Source organism: Erpetoichthys calabaricus, chromosome 8, assembly GCF_900747795.2.
Source record: "Erpetoichthys calabaricus chromosome 8, fErpCal1.3, whole genome shotgun sequence".
Lineage (NCBI taxonomy): Eukaryota > Metazoa > Chordata > Cladistia > Polypteriformes > Polypteridae > Erpetoichthys > Erpetoichthys calabaricus.
Genome location: NC_041401.2, coordinates 85302945 through 85322490, shown reverse-complemented (window position 1 = coordinate 85322490; position 19546 = coordinate 85302945). Strand labels below are relative to the sequence as shown.

At 40.6% G+C, this 19546-nt stretch overlaps 1 protein-coding gene across 1 annotated transcript in view; it reads left to right on the top strand.

Moving 5' to 3' along the window:
• Positions 1–13718: 13718 nt before the first annotated feature.
• atp2a3 (ATPase sarcoplasmic/endoplasmic reticulum Ca2+ transporting 3) overlaps positions 13719–19546 on the top strand; it is a 298736-nt gene continuing 292908 nt past the window's right edge. Inside the window, exon 1 of the mRNA XM_028807020.2 lies at positions 13719–14324. Within this exon, the coding sequence (XP_028662853.1) occupies positions 14207–14324 (118 nt within the window). The 5' untranslated portion in view covers positions 13719–14206. The remainder of the gene's footprint in view (positions 14325–19546) is intronic.

Genomic DNA, 19546 nt, shown 5'->3' with positions numbered 1-19546 from the left:
TGTACACTCACATACAGAAAACAACCCATGAAGGAAAACTCTCCAGATTAATGACATTTAATTAATATAAGACAAATGTCCATCATCGCTCTAATTAGCTGTTCTGAATCTTCACCTTGCAGCTTGATGTATGAGTCAGTTTAACAAGGAATTTTGGTTGGTCACGATACGCTGCCAGGAGGCACCACAACGTCAAAGTCTATGTTAATATACAGAATAAAGCGTCCAAGAAAAACTTTTTTTTACCCACTTGTTCTAATTATTTTTTAGAAGAAAATTAAGCTTTCAGCTAACTGGAAACTGAAACACATCTGAACATCAAGGACAGTGGATCACTCTATCATTTATTGCTGCCCTTTTTCATGAAGTGTAATGCAAATATTGTGTTCTAGGAAATGGAAGGAGTAGAGTCAATGTCAGCTGTTAAGGTATTTCTCCAAATCTTAGGCTTTCAACCAAACTTATTTTTAATAACAAGCAGGGAGTCGCCAATGTGAACAAATAAGGGAACCCTCTAAGAGAATATTGCAGATGGGTGCCAGGTACCAACCAGTCGTTCAAGCAATAGTAGTCACAGCATGGCAGGAACAGGGTCTTGTAAGGCCCTTTTAACAATATGTTTTAACCTTGGGTAGTGGTGTGGCTTATAGCAGTGCCAGGAGGTTAGAATTTGTTTTAACCACCAGAGGGTGACAAAGTTCATGGAGAGTGCCCCAGAAATGAGAGGTAACAGTATGATAAATCTGATAGATTTCAGGCGGAAACACACAATACATGTGTCACTGCTGTGTATGGTGGGCAGGCTCTGGGATCTGGGTCTTAGGAATGTGGAGTCACCTAAGTTGCTAGGGAAAATTATAGAAAGTAGAGCTCCAAATAGTTCTGGGCAAGGGGGGTTATAAGGTTCTACCACCCAACCATCATTGAACTTAGAATTGCGGTGTGGAGGTATTTTGGTTGGGAGAAAGAGAGACTAGAGCGGTTAAAAGGTATGGATGTTGAGACAACAGAGGAGTTCCTGAGTGGTACTACAGTGAAAGGTGGATCAGCTAAGGGCTTGTCCTTCATGGGGTAGCCTAGAGGGGCTGTAGAATTATATTTTTTACTGTTTATTTTGATACTTTCTGTTACTCCTCATTTACCCTTCCTTTGTAAGAAATACACTTTTTAACTCTGGCCTCACTTTTTTAATTCTGGGTTTAGGAATGGGTCAAACAGGCTTTTTATCTTCCACAGTGTGTTAAGGTCCAGTTAGATCAAGCATGTGTATATAACCCATTTAAAAACTTGACCAAGGTTCTTTACAAAAATACAACCAACAGCAGATTAAAAAGAAAGAGAGGAACATGACAAGTCAGAATAAAAAAAAATAAAAAAGGGAAACAAATTGACATATAACCAAGAAATGCTTGCAAGTGTACGATAATAAAGCTGAATATACAATGAAAGAAAAGACATCAAGATTGCTTTGCAATGTGACCTAAAAGCAAGATTCTTTATGCCAGATGTCTTAGTGTTTAAGGCTTTTTAAAGAAGGCACGGGAAGGACTTGATGATTTCCAAAGGATGTATCAAGAGAGAACTGGGTTACCAATTGCTGGACTGCAAAAAGAGAAGTGGATGACAACTGCTGTGCTCAGTTTATTTTGATACTAGTACAGCTATCATTATGGACAGAGTGACTGCACTTACTGTCATTGGTGCTTCTTATCTGATGACATATCCCTATCAGTTGTAACATCTTGTTACTTCACAGGCTCCGTAATGGCTCAATTTTCAGTTAGAGACTTCAGGCAGGGGCGGCACGGTGGCGCAGTGGGTAGCGCTGCTGCCTCGCAGTTGGGAGACCTGGGGACCCGGGTTCGCTTCCCAGGCCCTCCCTGCGTGGAGTTTGCATGTTCTCCCCGTGTCTGCGTGGGTTTCCTCCGGGCGCTCTGGTTTCCTCCCACAGTCCAAAGACATGCTGGTTAGATGGATTGGCGATTCTAAATTGGCCCTAGTGTGTGCTTGGTGTTTGTGTGTGTCTGGCGGTGGGTTGGCACCCTGCCCAGGATTGGTTCCTGCCTTGTGCCCTGTGTTGGCTGGGATTGGCTGCAGCAGACCCCCGTGACCCTGTGTTCGGATTCAGCGGGTTGGACAATGGATGGATGGATGGATGGACTTCAGGCATATCATAAAAATACTAAGAACATAAGAATTTGAACAAAAAAAGAGAATATCATTCAGTCCATCGAGATTGTTTGCACTCATTCATCTGTGCTACTTCCAAGAAGGTCACTTCACAGAGTTTCCTACACCTGACTAAAGAACCCTGGCTACGACAACACTAGTATCCACCAAAGCAGTATGGTGACACAGTGATTAGCACTGCTGTGTGCCACATCCAGGAGCCAGGATTTCAATTCCAGTCTAAGACACCCTCTGCTTAGAGTTTTTGTATCCCACCTATGTCCGTGTAGATTTTTTCTGCAATCGTCGGTATGTGCATTAACATTCTTGCCGATGGACCCTATTTAAGGTTGATTTTTCCTTTGCACTTGAAAGTAGGTGATAGTTTTCCACAACAATGTATTGGAATAAGCAGTTTCAATTGATGGATAGGTCATCTCGTTATTATTTCCGTGAATTTAAGACCAATCCATAATGAACTTAGCTATTTGTCTAAATGCTAAAAGCTTATGTGAAGTGCAGTACACACCTAATCTCTTTAAAACTTGGAGAAAATTTCTCATTTTTAATAAGAACACTCATTGATATGCCAAATGCCAGGTAGGTAGATTAGAACAATATAAAATGTCACTTTTGTCACATTCTTATGACAATGGAAACCCTGCTTGATTCTGTGGAAGATTCAACAATAAGCAACGGAAACAAAAGCATAAAAAAATGTAATTTGCTCCTTCTAGATAGTGTCAATGCCATCATTCCTTGGCCTTACTGCTTTAGTACTCATGCATTCACTCTTAACAATCTCCTCTTCACGAGTTTTCAACATTTCATCAGTTGCATCTTCTGGACCTACATTTTCCATTGCAAACTCACAAAAGTCTCATTAGAATCTGCTACCACACTGTCCTCCTCCCCTAAGTTTAAAAGAAAAAAGTAATGTTAAACTTCTATATATAGCAGTTAACTCGAGTAGTAACCTTCAGCACTGAGCAGCATGATGGCTCAGTGATTACTGTTCCAGGACTAGTGTTGAATTCCCAGCCCGGTCACTGCTGGAATTTTCATGTGCAGAGCTTGAATGTCTGCCCTGTATCAGTGCAGGCTTTTCCAAATGCTCCCAAAGACATGCATATTTGGATGATTCTATCCATTCATTAATTTTTAGAAACCGGCTTCTCTGGTTCAGGGTCATCAGGACCCTGTGTCTATCTTAGAATTGGGTGTAACCCTGGACATCAGAGGGCACACTTGTACATACTTCATTCTCACTCGTATTAATAAACCCTTAGACTGGGTGCCAACCCATCGCAGAGCAGTCATGTGTGCAACCACGCTATACAGAGCTAATTTACAGTTCCCAGTTAATCTAATATACATGTCTTTGGGGTGTGGGAGGAAAAGGTAGTCAAAACAATAAATGTAATTAAAGCAAAACACCCAAATACTTTAAACAGCAAGTCACAAGATTAAAATCTTGCACAGACGCAAACTCAATCAGAGTGAGGTGAAATGAAAGCAAAAAGTGAAAGTGAGGCAAGCATCCCAAAGGAGTGAAGATTCAAACTGAGACAAATTACAGCAAAGTAAAGATTAGAACTGAGAATAGTCAAAGGTTAATAGAGCCTTCAATTCAGACACGTCACAGGAGAGCAAAGAGTGGAACTGGGACAAGGAACCAAAAACAAGCACCCAGATGATAAAGTTGCACAACCCGACCTGGATTAGGAACCACAGGCCTCTTTTATTAGCGGATTCAGTTGTTGGCGAGTCCTACAGGACTGGAAATTTTATTTAGATTTCCACTGTCCTCCTGCAATAAAAGCAATGAAACAGAAATGTATTTTTACACACTCTCTTGAAACTGATAAAGCTCTTAAATCTGCATCAGTAATCCCACAGCCCAGCCCAGTAACCAAGCTAGTAAATTTCTGTATGCTGTCATATTGTCTTACTAGTTCACCCCACCCTGCAAATACACAACCCAAGCCTTCACCCTTGATAGACAATCACTAAACACGTAGGCTGGAGAATTTTGATCTTGTAGTAGAATAGGGTGTGGATTCTTACTTTTTTTTTTTTGTTTTCTTTTGTTTTCAAGGATAAAATGTTTTCAAATGTACAAACAATTTTCCTTTACAAGAAGTATTGAGCACCTTCTGGTAAGGTCCTGGCTCAAATGCAGCATTATCTTTTGGTGGAGTAGGAGTTTGGATCTTTAGTGGAGTGGAAAGTAAGCTCTGGCATACTGTATGCTGTAGTTAACTGTGTTTTAGTCCCAGTATGGTGCTTGCAAAACATTTATTCCTTTAATGATACATTACAACAGGGGATATACTGTATCTCAACTTGTCTCTCTGGCATATGCCAGTACTTCCAGGATGTGTGCTTGCCTAAGTATATACCAGAAAATCGATTCAAAGCTAATTTTATTTTGTACATTTAAACAGCCAAGTAATGGAGTGACATTTGGGATGGATTTCATTCTGCAGCTGGTACAAGTTTTGGCCCCTGTGACCCTGAATTAGATAAAGTGGGTTTGATAATTGATAAATGCATGAATAGTGTGAGCTGATTATTTGCACAATGTATATGGAGATCAGTCTTGTTTCTTCACAGCTTCAGCCCTCTTGAATTCAGTCCCGATCTACAGAGTAGTCCATGTCTGGCTTCCAGTTAGTCTTCCCCTTATCTCCTCATAGTAAAAACTAAGCAACTTTGTAACTTCCAATAAAAAAATAATAGCAAACACCTAAACCACTGGAGAAGAGACATTAACTATTGGGACAAAATGGTAAACTCTACAAATGCTTGACCCATCTTTTTTTTTTTTTTTTACATTTTATGCACCCACTTTCTCCATTGCTGGGTGTTGCAAGGCAGGAATCTATTCAGCCTGGGGCACCAGTTCACTGTAGAGCGCTTATTCATATGCTCACTAGTCCCAAGCCAGTCAATTTAACATGATTATGTTTGGAGGAACCCACACAGGCTGAGACACCACTTCACTGGAAGGCACTTTCCCAGACATCCTATTAAGGACATAATTGCAGAACAAACTGTAAAGAATCTGGCATCCCTACTGCTGCTACACTCCCTTTATGGAAGAATAAAATAATGAAAAAGCAGCCTGAGTGGTATTTTTGTTCCATTTCCCATTGTGGCAGAGAGAACCAACAATTTGGTGTGGCCATCTTTCAGACTCCAGCAGGGTTTCCTTGGAGTTGCAATGGCAGTGATGCTTGGGGCCAGTGCAAGGAGCTTCAAAGTGCCTGTGTTACTCTTATGGGGTTTTGGCTGACCTGGACATGATTCTTAGATGTGTAAGTGTGGCACCAGAAGTACTTGCAGGTCTAGAGGAGGTCAGAGTTAAAAGAAGAAGGTTAGAGGTATATATCAGATTACTATAAATATCTGTTAAGGACATCTGTGTGTGCAGTTAGGACCATGAGGCACTGTGATTCTTGTTTTCTTTTGTGTCAGCCTATGTACTAAATTTTTATTATTTTCTTCTGTATATTTCTTTCCCTCAATTAAACATACAACATTCTTACAACATTTTACTTGGGACTCTGGTGTTATCTGTCTGCTTAAGAGCATCCCTGTCAGTTACAGCCCCTACACTTGCTCAAGATGAGCCAATCGTATTAACGCAGATGTCTTTCAAATGTGGACCACAAGAAGAATCACTGGAGAAAGTAATTGGAAACCTTCCACATAGACAGTGACCTGACAAGGAATCAAACCCTGTTGTTAGTGCTGACCACTGTGCCACTGTGCCCCACACAGAAAGCACCTGAGCTGAAAGTTGAATCCAAATCCAAGAGCTAAAAAGCAGGCCAGCTGTATCACTTTGACACCAATGCCAAGTCAGAAATTGTGTTGATTTTACACAAAGCGTCATGTTGATTGGCTTTATATGTCTACTACGGGCATTATTAGCCTTCTGTCTGTATTCAGTCGCCCAGCCATTGTGATGATGGAATTATAAAAACAGAAGGGTTTACACTTCAATTTTTTATCAAAAGCATTCTTTATACTCACTATCTCTATTCACATTTTGGGATTCTCTTAAAGCAGTCTCAGTATTGTCAGGGTCAGAGCATATCTAGGCAGCACAAGGTTGGAACCAACCTTGAATGGGCACCAGACTAGTCCAAGGCACATTTTCAACCACACACACACACACACACACGTTGGGCCATTTTATCTAAGCTGGACATGTTTTAGATGTAAGAAAACATTCTTTGTATTGTGAAGTCCGAGGCAACATGAGACTTGCCAAGTTACACACAAATTATTTTGTCACAGAGGTTACTTTGGATAAATTCAACATGGCCACACAGTCCTGACACCTGTTGATGTAATTATATGCGTCTGTGATGGTCACAAAGGTAATTTAGAACCCAAATCATGTGACTACTGTGGCCGAGAATGTGCTAAATTATATAAAAGTGCAATCATAAAAATGCCAATTAACCTTTGAATTAATTTCTCTTTTACCACATAGGAATTTACACATGTGAAGTTCACACTGAAAACATTCCATTATCTGAGCCAAAGTTAACTTCACTTTTCGCTGCCCGATGTCCTTCAATCACATACTGTATGAACCATCAGCATTGCCCAACCCTGTCTTTTGAGATAATATATCAAAGTACTTTACTTACTTCTGAGTTTCATTACTTCAATCTCTATTTATCACTGTTGTCATTCAAAATATAAGCCAATTAGACCTGTCGGAAGACGCATCTGCTAAAATTTATTACTTCTCTGTCAGTCCAATTATACTAACGTAATCTTTCAGAGGAATTCTTAATGTTGGCATAGTTGGGTTTTTTGAGTACTTATGGGGAGTGATGACAGTCACTTGTAATATATCACATTTGATTGAGGTGGGTAGAGGGATGCAGTTCCTTTCCGACAATTCATCATCAACATGGCTGTGGGATTCTAGATCCTCTGTTGTCCTACTGTTCTTTCAGATCTTTACACTAATGATTGCTTACCTGCTGCTTTTGTTAGCAACAATGGTAGTTCAATGGTTAGCACTGCTGCTTTAATGGATCTGGTTGTGGGTTGTGTGGAGTTCCTCAGGGTACTCTGATTTTCCTCCAACATATCCAAAAATGTTTAGGGTTGTTTAACTGCTGGCCCAATTCTGCCTTTGAATTGCCTGCAAAGGACTGGTGTCCCATCTGGGATCTTTTTTGTCTTAGTCCCCCTTAACTGGGGTAAACTCTGGCCTACCATAACCCTGAAGTAGATTAAATGGGTTTGCAAATGTTATGTGCACCCTTTGGACAATGCTGCTCAGTTATATTACTGATCAGTAAAAAAAGTCTGCCACAAAGAGTGCCTCCATCTGTCAATAAACATAAGTGTTTGCTGTAATGTGAAGTGTGGTGGCATTGTGGCTATGTCTGCCACTTCATTGTTCCATTAAAAATGATTCAACAGCAGCCTTGTCACTGTCAGTCTGGAGATTATACTGTACATCCTACCCATGTCCATGTTGGTTTGTCTTCAATAACTCTGGTTTCCTCCCACATCCCAAAGATGAGTGTATTTGGTGAACTAGCAACTCTGAAATGGCCTGGTGAGCTGTGGGTGTGCAAACTCTGTGTAGGCAGTGAATAAGAAATGTTTTTTTTATATATTTTTGTCATATCAAATATAATTGTGGAAATGTTTGTTATATACTCCAGAAATGTGGTCTTCGGCCTTTGGTTTGATTTAAAAAGGAAAGTTCAAGAAAGATTTTAGCACACATCTTACTCTAGCTTTGTTTAAAACCCATTCCCTCACTTTGACTGAAGGCTGCCACAATGTATTTAAGGATGCTGCAAGCTAATGTGCTGTACATTCAACAAGACAGATCACCTCAGGGAGAATGTAGACACCGTAGTGCCTGTTAATCCCTCAAGGGAGCTGCAACAAGGTGATTCTAGAAGCTTCTACTGCTGCAGTCACAACTTCTAGCAATCATCTGACCCAAAAACATGGAAACAAAAATCATCTGAACAATGTGTCAGCAAAGGTGCAGATTAAAGTGTGACTTATCCGAAGAAAAGTGATGAAAACACAGCTTGTTAAGTGTGAAGCTGGATGTAATCCATAATAATGCAGCAGAGAAAAAAAAATGCGTGCTAAAAATAATATGTCAGAGGTGCTTGAAACTGGAATAGAATCCAAATTACCACACTTAATATCCTGTGCATAACCTTTTTATTTTTTCTCTTGTGGTATGGCTTTAATGGCGTGCATTTTCCACATGGCACATGTAGGGTTGCATTCTGAGACCTTTGTGTTTGGATACAACTTCATTTGTACTGCTGTTAACAATAATAATTCTTTGCATTTATATAGCGCTTTTCTCACTACTCAAAGCGCTCAGCAATTGCAGGTTAAGGGCCTTGCTCAAGGGCCCAATAGAGCAGAGTCCCTATTGGCATTTACGGGATTCGAACCGGCAACCTTCCGATTGCCAATGCAGATCCCTACCCTCAGAGTAAGATGCTTTCGTAACACTCATGCTCAGATGCCATGTCAGTCATGTCATTAGGGATTGTGGCCTTGAGGCTGCAGTTTCAGCTTCATTGTCTATGACTGTAGGCACTTTGTCATCATGGCTGGTAAATCTGTCACATACTTGTAAAGTAAGTCAGTTAAGCCACACTCGGTAATCAATGCTGTCATTTTATTTTTCTCCTTCATAGTTTGTAAAGTTAAGCCATGATTAGAACTGGATGCTGTAGTTTAGGCATCACAACACAAGAAGAGTAATATCAGTACACACTGATCCAGTAGCACCATTTGGCACATTATTAGCGAATCACCGAGATATGGGCTGGGGAGGCAGGGTAGCAGGTCTACCTGACTTCCAAAGCAATGTGCACCCAGTGACCAGCCGGAAAAGGCTTATTGGGATCTGGGATCCTGCTTGAAGCTGGTTTTATTTCTGGTACCAACTGTAACATTCATGACTAGTTTGATTCTGCTCTGTGCAACATGCACCAAAAACCATTTCCACAATGTCAATCGAAGCTTTGTGCACCATTTCTATACACTTATGTCAGTTGTTTCATGTCATACTCACTTTGCATGCCAAACAGTATTACTGGAATGAAGACAAAGCGTCAGTGATCAACCTGAACTGCAAACATCTAGTAGATCCATAATGAAGAACAGGCACCGGCACCCTTAACAGTGAAAAGTGTACATAGGGAAAAAAATCAACTGTTCAGAATCAAAAATAAAAATTTGCACTGCGGTAATTTCCTATACTTGTGAGTAATTGTATCGTTTCTGTTTAATGCACGCAGTATACAAGTCACGCCTTTTTCAGAGTTCTTCCTTGTATTAAAAAACCTTGGGCATTAGTCTTGCTTCTCAGTGTTGGTGGAGAAACACCAAAACATCTTCAGATACAGTTAGCCAATCATATTTAAGACTTTTGAAAATGTTTGTTTGCTTACCAATCATAGAGTAGTTGCAGAGGAGGTGTTTACATATAATCTTATAAAAAATATTTTTTTCACATTTGTGCAACTTTAATATTAAGTACTAAAGACTACCATTCTCATAATCTTAAAAATTGGAATAAATAAAACAGTTTGGGTCCTGAATAAGATGTTGTGGGTGTCCCCCTTGAATATTCAGTACAATAAAGTATTTAGTGGAAGCCTTTTTGATGGAGCTGAGGTTGACTACAGTTTTATGAGACCCAAGACACCATTTTTACAAAACAGCAGGAGTGAATTATTTTTATATATAGTATAATATAGATGCAGTTATTATTGTGTTCTTTTCAGACATTTTTACTATGGAATAAAAGGATAAAGGTATCCAAAAGAAGTATGTATTCATGGTGTTCAAGCATCCACAGAGTTGAGTTAGAATTTATCCCTGCAACAAGTACAAGATTGGAAGCAAGATGGGCACCAGTCCATTGCAAACCATTCTGAACCGTCTCAGTTGCCCATTAATAACACAGTCGTTCCCCACATTGATCCCAGTATACCCGATGTCTGTAGGTTATTGTACCAATTAATTGTCTAACCAGATTGTGGTTCTTGATTTCAAATGGATTCCAAATTTAACTATTTATCCAATCATTTTTCCACTGAAGGACTGAACTGATCAGGTATCATCATGAGCCACATAAGAACCCAAACTGGATGGGATGCAGGTCCATCAGGAGGTACACACTCACACTTGTGATACTGTTTCAGAGTTATAAATTAAACTAAACAAGCATGTGCTCAGGAAGTGGGAGGAAACGCTACATAGACATGGAGAGAATGTGCAAACAAAAATCTCAAAACACAGTTTACAACACCATCTACCATTATTATTATTATTATTGATAGTGCCAGATCAGAACTGTCTAATCTTGCTCTGGTTCTTCATCCATTCATGTACTTTCATTATAAGTTCATTGGGAGCCACACATTTTTCTTAGCAACATTAGCACAATGATCCTGAATGAGACAATAGTTCATCAGTGGGCATACTCACTGACCCACCGACATTCCCTCAGATCAGTTTAAGTCAAGTCACCAGTTAATCTGGAATGACAAGGAAGCTAAGACACAAAAATAAAATGGATGTGGGAATGGGGAGAATGTGCATGTCCTACATAGACAGTGACCCAATGGTGGACTTGACTGGCACCAGTGCTAAAAACTGCACCATTCCATTCTAATTAATTACAGATTTCTAACTTAACTGTACCAATCTAGCAATAGCCAATAGGGTTAGTTTAGTTTTCAAAGGAATATATCATGTATGTATGCATTTTCTATGCAAGGATCATCTGTTTTTTTTTCTTGTCTTGCATGTTAAATGTTTGCCTCATTTAAACAGACACTTACTAATTAGCACAGAGTTGGAAACGACAATGACTTCACCGCTCCTGTTTACCATTCCTTGTTATTTACACTTGCGTCTCCTCCTTTTTAATTGTCACTATTTCTAATCAATTAACAGGGATTTGTTGATTAGTGAATAAAATATTGGCCTGTAAATGGCAAGGCTGCTGGGTCCACTTTTCTGTGAGATCCTGCCAATGACCCATTTCTAAACTGAATATACTGTACACTCACTATGCAAATTCATAGGAACACCATGCTACTTACGTGACAGGGCCTCCTTTAGCTTTAGAAACAGATTCAATTCTTCGTAGCATGGATTCCACAAGGTGTTCGAAACATTCCTTTCAGGTTCTGGTCCATGTCGATACATATTTGTAATTTGTCATATATTGCTTACATTCATGCTGTGAATCTTCTGTTCTACCACATCCTAAAGGGGTTCTACTGGATTCAGATTTGGTGAATGGGAAGGCCACCGAAGAACACTGAACTCATTTTGTTGTTCAGAAAACCAGTCTGAGATGACTTTGCATTGTGGCATGGTGCAGTATCATGCTGCAAGTAGCCATTAGAAGATGGGTAAATTGTGGCCATGAAGGGATACATGTGGTCATCAAAAATAATCAAATAGGCTGTGGCATTCAGGTGATGACTAATTAGTATTAACAGGCCAAACGTGGCTAAAAACATTCCCCACACCATTAAACCACTACCGACAGCCTGGACTATTGACACAAGGCAGGTTTGGTGCATGGATTCATACTACTGGTACCAAATTCTAACACCACCATCTGTGTGCCTCAGCAGAAACTGAGAATTATCAGAACAGGCTGCATTTTTCCAGTCTTCATCTGTCAGGTTTAGGTGATCCTGGGCCATTGCAACCTCAGTTTTCAGTTCTTAGCTTACAGGAGTGGAACCTGACATGGTCTTCTGCTGTTGTAGTCTATCCATCTCAATGTTCGATATGTTGTGCATTCTGAGATGCTTTTCTGCTCACCACAGTTGTACAGAGTGGTTTATGGGTTACTGTAGTCTTTCTATCAGCTTGAACCAGTCTGGCCATTCACCTCCAACACCTCTCATCAACAAGGTGTTTCCGTCTGCAGAACTGCCACTCACTATCTGTTTTTTGTTTTTCGCACCATTCTAGGTAAATTCTAGAGACTTTTGCATTTGTAAACCCCAGGAAATCAGCAGTTACAGAAATACTCAACTCAGCCCATCTGGCACTAACAATCATGCCATGGCCCAAATCACCGAGACCACATTTTTTAATTAATTCTGAGGTTTGATGTGAACATTGACTGGAGCTCCTGACCCATGTCTGCATTACTTTAAGCATTTTGCTGGTACCACATGATTGGCTGATTAGATAATTACATGGACAAGAAGGAGCACAGGTGTTCCTAATACTTTGCTGAGTGTCATATAATTCTATTTTCTAACCCACTTAAAGACATCAACAATTGCATCATTCTATGTAGTTTAAATGTGACTCTGTGCTACTGCCACACAATTCCAGGCGACTGGGTTTGAATCCCATTTTTCCATCTATGTGAAGCGTAAACATTCTCCCTTTGGGCTTCTGGTTTCATCTGAAAGACATAAAGTAGGTGAATCCAAAGTGTGTGTGTGTGTGTCGGCATACATCCCCAGACACTGTTGGCTGCTGTGTTGCACTTGAGGCTGCTGGGTCAAGCTCTGGGTCCCCATAACTCCATATTTAAATAGACGGCTTTAAAAAAAACACCTGGAAAGACAAAATTGCAAAGTGCCTTGCGGCGGTATTCATAATAGGAGGATGCAACATAAAATTCGTTTAAGATAAATAAAGTGAAATGCAGGACAAGAACATTAAAAGGACGAATAAATAGCAACGAAATTCTTCATTATTCAAAAGCATTGGCCAAAAAAAATACAAATACACATTTCCCAGAAATCAAGCTAACAATGCAGCCTGTTGCTAAACAGAAGGAGAGCGGAAAAAGACCAGCTAATTAACCCACGCACTTCAAGCCTGTAATAACTGGCGGCTACAGTGGTCAACGATGGGAGCCACTGACCTGAAGGCGTGGACGCGATGTCCCAGCTGGGAATCCAACAGCCCGAATTCTCTGACGCGTTGCACAAGCCGTTGCGCCTCTATGCCGCCTTTTGTCAAGAATATTTCAGTTCTCTTATTAGCAAGCGAGATGTGCCCATCAGCGCAGTGCGCATGCACGGTTACCTCGGGGGAGTGTGAAAGTGTGATGACTTTGGGAACTCTCCAGAGAAGTTAACAAGTTTTCTGTCGTAAACCCTGATTTTATGTAGATTGAGAAATAATCGAGATTAAGCTTTGTGTTGCATTATGAAGTATTAAAAGATCCCGCTTTTTAAAAGGATTTAAATCTTGAACCTCTCCGCGCAGTAAATAACGTACACGATATCCTTTAGGTTTGGGTGTTGTTTGACGAGTACAGTCCAAAGTTTCTTGATGGTAAATTACAAACATAACAATTAAAATATGCAAGTTACTCCTGAGAGTAATACTTTGAATGCTGTACACATGTTCGTGTATGCTTTAAAAAGAATGAAAGGGAGTTTCAATACAAAGACATTAGGGTGTCATCTGAGCAAAAAGCAGCCTTGACAGCCAATTAGAAAACAGCAGGTATGTCTTCTTCCGTCACAGAGGCTTTACTATTTAATAGGCGGGTTTCCGTAAGAAATACATGCAAACTAGAAGTGGTGCTGGCAAGTAGAGGAAGCGAGGGTAGTAGAGAAGGCGCTCCCTCACCCGATTGCCACCAAATATCCAAGGAAGCGCACGGACGTGCGTGGGAAGCACAGCTAGTGCTGGTGCGCATCGCAGGTACAACTGCGGAATCCACTCGTACTCCGGTAGAGAGCTGCAGAGCGTGAGCGAGAAGAGGGGCAAAAGAAGGAGTAGGAGGAGAAGAAGAGGCGGAATTTGCACTCTCGAAATACCTTCGGATAAAACTGAAGAGATCCTGTGCAGCAACAGCAGGACGTGAGGGAGGCATCGGTGTGAAGAAGGGACGGGAGTTGCGCCTTCCTTAGTTGCGCTTTCAGCCTCCTCCGGACAGCCACAACCCAGCAGAAATAAGCAGCGCGGAAAACAGCCGGAGATCTGTCGTGCGTGTCCTATATGTGTGGAGATGGAGAACCCACATACCAAGTCGACATCCGAAGTTCTCGATTTCTTCGGGGTAAATGAAAACCATGGGCTGTCACCTGAGCAGGTCAAGCGGCAACTGGAGAAATTCGGTCCAAACGGTGAGTGTCCACGCGATGGAGCCCGACTGCTCTCGCTCGCTAAACTTCATTTTCAGACAAGCGGGAGCAACATTCTCTGTCAGAATTTGAAAGTATTGTCATGAAATTGGTTGCTTGCAGGCTTCCTGAACTTACTTTTAGAAAGCGTCGCTTCACAGTCTGCGTTAAATGTATACAGCAGATCGCATATCAGTTCAGCATCGCTCTCTGCATGTTGGAATTGCTGGTTCAACTGCTTGCTCGAACTGTCATTTTCTGATACTTTTTTGTTTTTTTACGCTTGCCCAATATTTGTGGCGGGCTGTCCGCCTGTTAGGCAGACAGTACTGTTGCTGTACGTGAGGCGGGTGCAAGGCATTTTCTGTGTCAAATTTTCTTCCTCGAATCATATGCCGTGATAAAATTATTGAAGCAGTTAACTGAGATATTTTTAGTTTTATAAAGTGTTTTTTAATTGATCGTACGATTTTAATTCCTTTTGCATCGATTCCGTTAATGATACCAAAACGGCACCTTTTTTCTCCATATATTAGAAGACATTACAACTAATTTACTGCGGTGGGCTGGTGCATTGGTGATCCTTGTCCCTAGTGTGTGTGTGTGTGTGCCCTGTGGTGGTCTGGCACCCTGCCCAGGGTTTGTTCCTGCTTTGCGCCCTGTGTTGGCTGGGATTGGCTCCAGCAGACCCCCGTGACCCTGTGTTGGGCTATAGCGGGTTGGATAATGACAGACTGACTGACAACTAGTTTAGTTTTTAATAAGTGACGATTTTTGTATTTGCACCACAAATTTGACCACCTCGTCTGTGTACCGTATTATGCGGGACATTACTATTAACTCGTTTAAAACTGACATTTTAATAAGACGCACTTGTAATGTTGCCGATTACATTCTTGTGGTGGAAATGTCATGCCACCTGAGTGGTTGTTGTGTCTGGCTGCCAAAGTGCAAGCGCTAGTGTAGGACTGGCATAAGCTTAACCGGGAAGCGTGCCAGTCACAATCTGCCAAGTTCCCCGGTCAGATCAGTGCACCATATCGATAAGGCACACATGTCGTCCCAGAAATAAACCTGCTGGGTTTCAGTCTTGCGAGTGTTGAATTGTATGAAGCGAATCTCTCAAACTACTCGGAGGAAGCTACAGGGACGGCCCCAAAAAAGTCACCAACCTGTAGTGCTGCACCAGAGAGAAGTTGTAACACCCACCCTTCCTCCTTAGATGCTGAATGTGATACGAGTTTTTTTTTTCTCTGGTTGCAGGGTTTTCATTTTAAATATCAAGAGAAGGAGGCGTTCCGTTTTAGGTCGGCGCTACGTATTTACAGTCAATTAGCCAAGTATAACTTGTGTATCCTGTTTTATCAGCGACGGCATTCGAATTAATCTCTGTGAAATAATAGTAATAATAAGCGTTGTATCCGAGTCAATCGCATTGCATGACAAGGATCTTACGTAATTGCGTAGACCTTCGTGAACATAAAGCACATTGCTTCGCTTGTCTGAACGGTATCTTGTATAGTGGACTCGTTAACCAATCGGCGCGTTACGGAAGTGCGAGCGAACATGCTGGGAGTTCGGCGGTGGGTGGCGGTGGTTTAGGGGAGCAGATGTCATTAACGTTTCGCTTTAGTATTTCGTTTCCACTCACTGTAGTAAACGTGGGAGGGTAAAAATCGGGGTTAAGGTAAATGTGATGTGCTTCTGAGAGGGAGAAGAAAATTCATTTTTATCTATTGGGCAGCGAGGAATAGATAGTTGTAAAATATTGTGTTCATTGTGTATTGGAAATGTTTTGGTACTGATATAGCCTACATGGTAAATGTTGCTTTATAATTAAAATTCTGATAATGTTGATGTCATGACTTGGACAAGTCGGGGTCAGATTTGAGGCCAGTTTTCCATTTCCGATAATATGCCTAATGACGTGATGAACTTCAGGTTTTATTACTGTTTTCTGTTAATATTGTATATATTCGATAAGCTGAGATCTCATGAGAACATTTCTAAAAATAGTATTTTACATTCTGAAATACAAATATTCTAAAATGCATACTGTAGTTAGTATGCGTCAACATTAAGTCAGATTTTGGCATAATCATTCAAACTAAAAGCACGTTTAAATTAACCATACAATTTTGAACCAGATTAATCCATTTGAGGGTTGCTGAGGATTCAGCCTACCTAGGCAACACTGGACACAAAACAGGAATGAGCCCAGGATGGGAAGATGGAGAGTCACACAGAGCCATTTTACAGGCATCAACATACAGTATGCATTTGGTGTGTGGGAGGAAGGTTAGAATAAGATGAGAAAAATTCACACATACACATGGAGAACATGCAGACTTGGCAGAGCTAATCACCAGGATGAGATTGAAAGTCAGTCTCCTGAAGTTTTTCAAACCAATAAATGTAATCTGATGTTCCTGCACTTATAAATATGAACTATTACAACAAACAGATCATTATTGCTATTTCATTGGTATATACCAATTAGCTTACTACTTCGTAAGGTGGAGATAATTATAGTTGACTTAAATGAAGATGGTAGAAAAGTTGAAGTACTTGGCATCAGTTATAAGGGAGGCTGCGAGGCTGAAATAGATAGGAGAATAAAGGCAAAGTGGAAAAAATGCTGGAAGAAGCTCAGGGAGGCATGTGATTAAAGGATGAAAAGTAATGGTGAAAATCAATGTAGTGACAAGGCTAATAGTGATGTTTGGTGGCAATAAGGAAAAAGAAAGAAAACATTTTTGCTTCAGTTCTTTCAAGTTTCTCTGAGGAAGACTTTGGTGTTTTTTCTTGAGGTACAAGACTGAGAAATGAAGAAGTTAGGTTAGGAGAGGAGAGGAGTGGGAAAGATCAATGAGACAATTAAAGAAGCTAAGCTGAAATGGTATGAAACACAGTGTTTCTGGAGGTGGCCTGCCACAGGGAAAAGGTTGAGCGGGAGAGATAGGGGCTTAGTGAGAGGAGAAAGTGGAGGACAACTAACGATGGAGGAGATTTATCATGGCAGCAGACCCCTGGCAAAGGGATAGCAATAAGGGAAGAAGAAGATGAAATTACTTACTGTAAAAAGCAAAACACATTTTTCACAAGTGGATTTTCAGGAGTCTTTTTTTTTTAATGAAAGTTATAGCCAGGCAGCATAGTTGCAATTTTGATTTGACATTATGAATCTTCTAAAAAATTGAGAATGTGGTCTGTTTGCAATTGTTTGGGGAAAAAAGTATAGCTACTTTCAGTTCCACATTTTTATGTCTGGAATTGTTTTGCATTGGCAAGTGTGACCACTAGGTATTGGTAGATGCCTGGATAAAGACTGGTGTTCTGGCAGTTTGTGGGGCATTCAGGGAGGAGGAAAGGGCATGATAACCAGATAGGGAGTCTCCATTTATTTGCCAATTTGGAACACTGTCAGTTTGAAAATAGGACAAAATAATAAGTTTAGATAGCTGTAATGAAGTGAAGTTAGAAGTATCCACATAGCTTTCTTCTGAATAAGAAGAAACTGAGTTATTCTTCTTCCTACAGATACTGTAACAGCACAACAACAGTAAAGATTATAGCTATTAACACTTCTGGCTTCAGAAATCTGTATTGGTGCAAACTTTGTCCAAAGCATTCATTACATTTATAACTGAAAACATTATGATATTTGGTTACAAAACCAAGTGAAAATAATTGGATCCTAGACAAAGATGAAAGACCATTTTTAAACTTCAAGTTGAAAAAACTGTAAAGCACCATCATATTTCAGTATTCAACCATTTGTTGCATAAATTTACATTTAATTATAGGAAACCATTTTTGTATAGTTGACATAAAAACACACACATAGAGTCATGCATAGTTCGGGTATGCCTTTAAACAGCTTTGCTGCTACATTTACTGTATGAGATGGACGATGAAAGACAAAGGAAAAAAATAGTCATTGAGAGCTTGGTCCAATCTGTGCAATGTTTGACAAAAAATACAAGCTACCCCAGCATTAAATGACAGTCTAGTACAAGGTCCACTGGCTTACCCTTATTCAGTTTAACTTTAAAATGTTTCTGATGTGGGATGGAACTGGTGTACCTGTTTAGTGAGAGTAAGTGCCAACTCCACACAGCCAGGATTGAAGTCCAGGTACTTGGAGCTGCATGGCAGCAACGCTAACCATCGAGGAACTATACGGCCCTTTGAAGGCTACGAAACAAATTTGAATTTGACAGCATTCCCAGTGTCCTCTACCTCAGTGTGACCAAGTAATTAGGGCTTCAAACAATGCTTCTTGTGGTGTGATGTGTAGCAAATTTCTTAGCTTAGCCTTTCAAAGCTCCAGTGACTGTAGAAATTTGTAACACACTGATTCTTAAATTACTTTGAATAAAGAGATTAGGAAAATTAATATAGTTAACTAGAATAAACTGACCTGGTCTTCACCAAAATTGCACATTAATAAATATGCTTCCACTCAAATCACGTATTAGCTGTTTGATACAACTGCTCCATCTGTGACAAGTCTTCTATATTATGAGCATCCTGGTGGTGCAGTGGTTAGCACGTCACCATAAGACTGGGTTTAAATCCTGGCCTCATAATGGTCTTAAGCAGGTAGTATGGCGCAGTGGTTAATTGTGGGTTCAGATCTGGGTACTGACACTGTTTGACTGTGAGCAAGTCCTGTCACCTGCCTATGCTCTAATAAGAACAACAAAGTTTTAAAAAAGAAATGTAACCAATTGTAATTCAAATTTTGTAATTTGCCTTTGATAAATGAGTCAGTCAAATAATTAGTCAGTCATTTTCCTACCCGCTATATCCTAACCCAGGCTCACGGGGGGGTCTGCTGGAGCCAATCCCAGCCAACACAGGGCACAAGGCAGGAACCAATCCCGGGCAGGGTGCCAGCCCACCACAGGGCACACACACACACCAAACATACACTAGGGACAATTTAGGATCACCAATGCACCCAACCTGCATGTCTTTGGACTGTGGGAGGAAACCAGAGCACCCGGAGGAAACCCATGCAGACATGGGGAGAACATGCAAACTCCACGCAGGGATGACCCAGGAAGTGAACCCAGGTCTCCTTACTGCGAGGCAGCAGCGCTACCACTGCACCACCGTGCCAGTCAATTAATTAATAATAGTTGAAGTCGAACGTCTAAACAATCAAATGTGGACATTCTCAGACTCACAAGTTTCTTTATATAACCTTTAAACCAAAC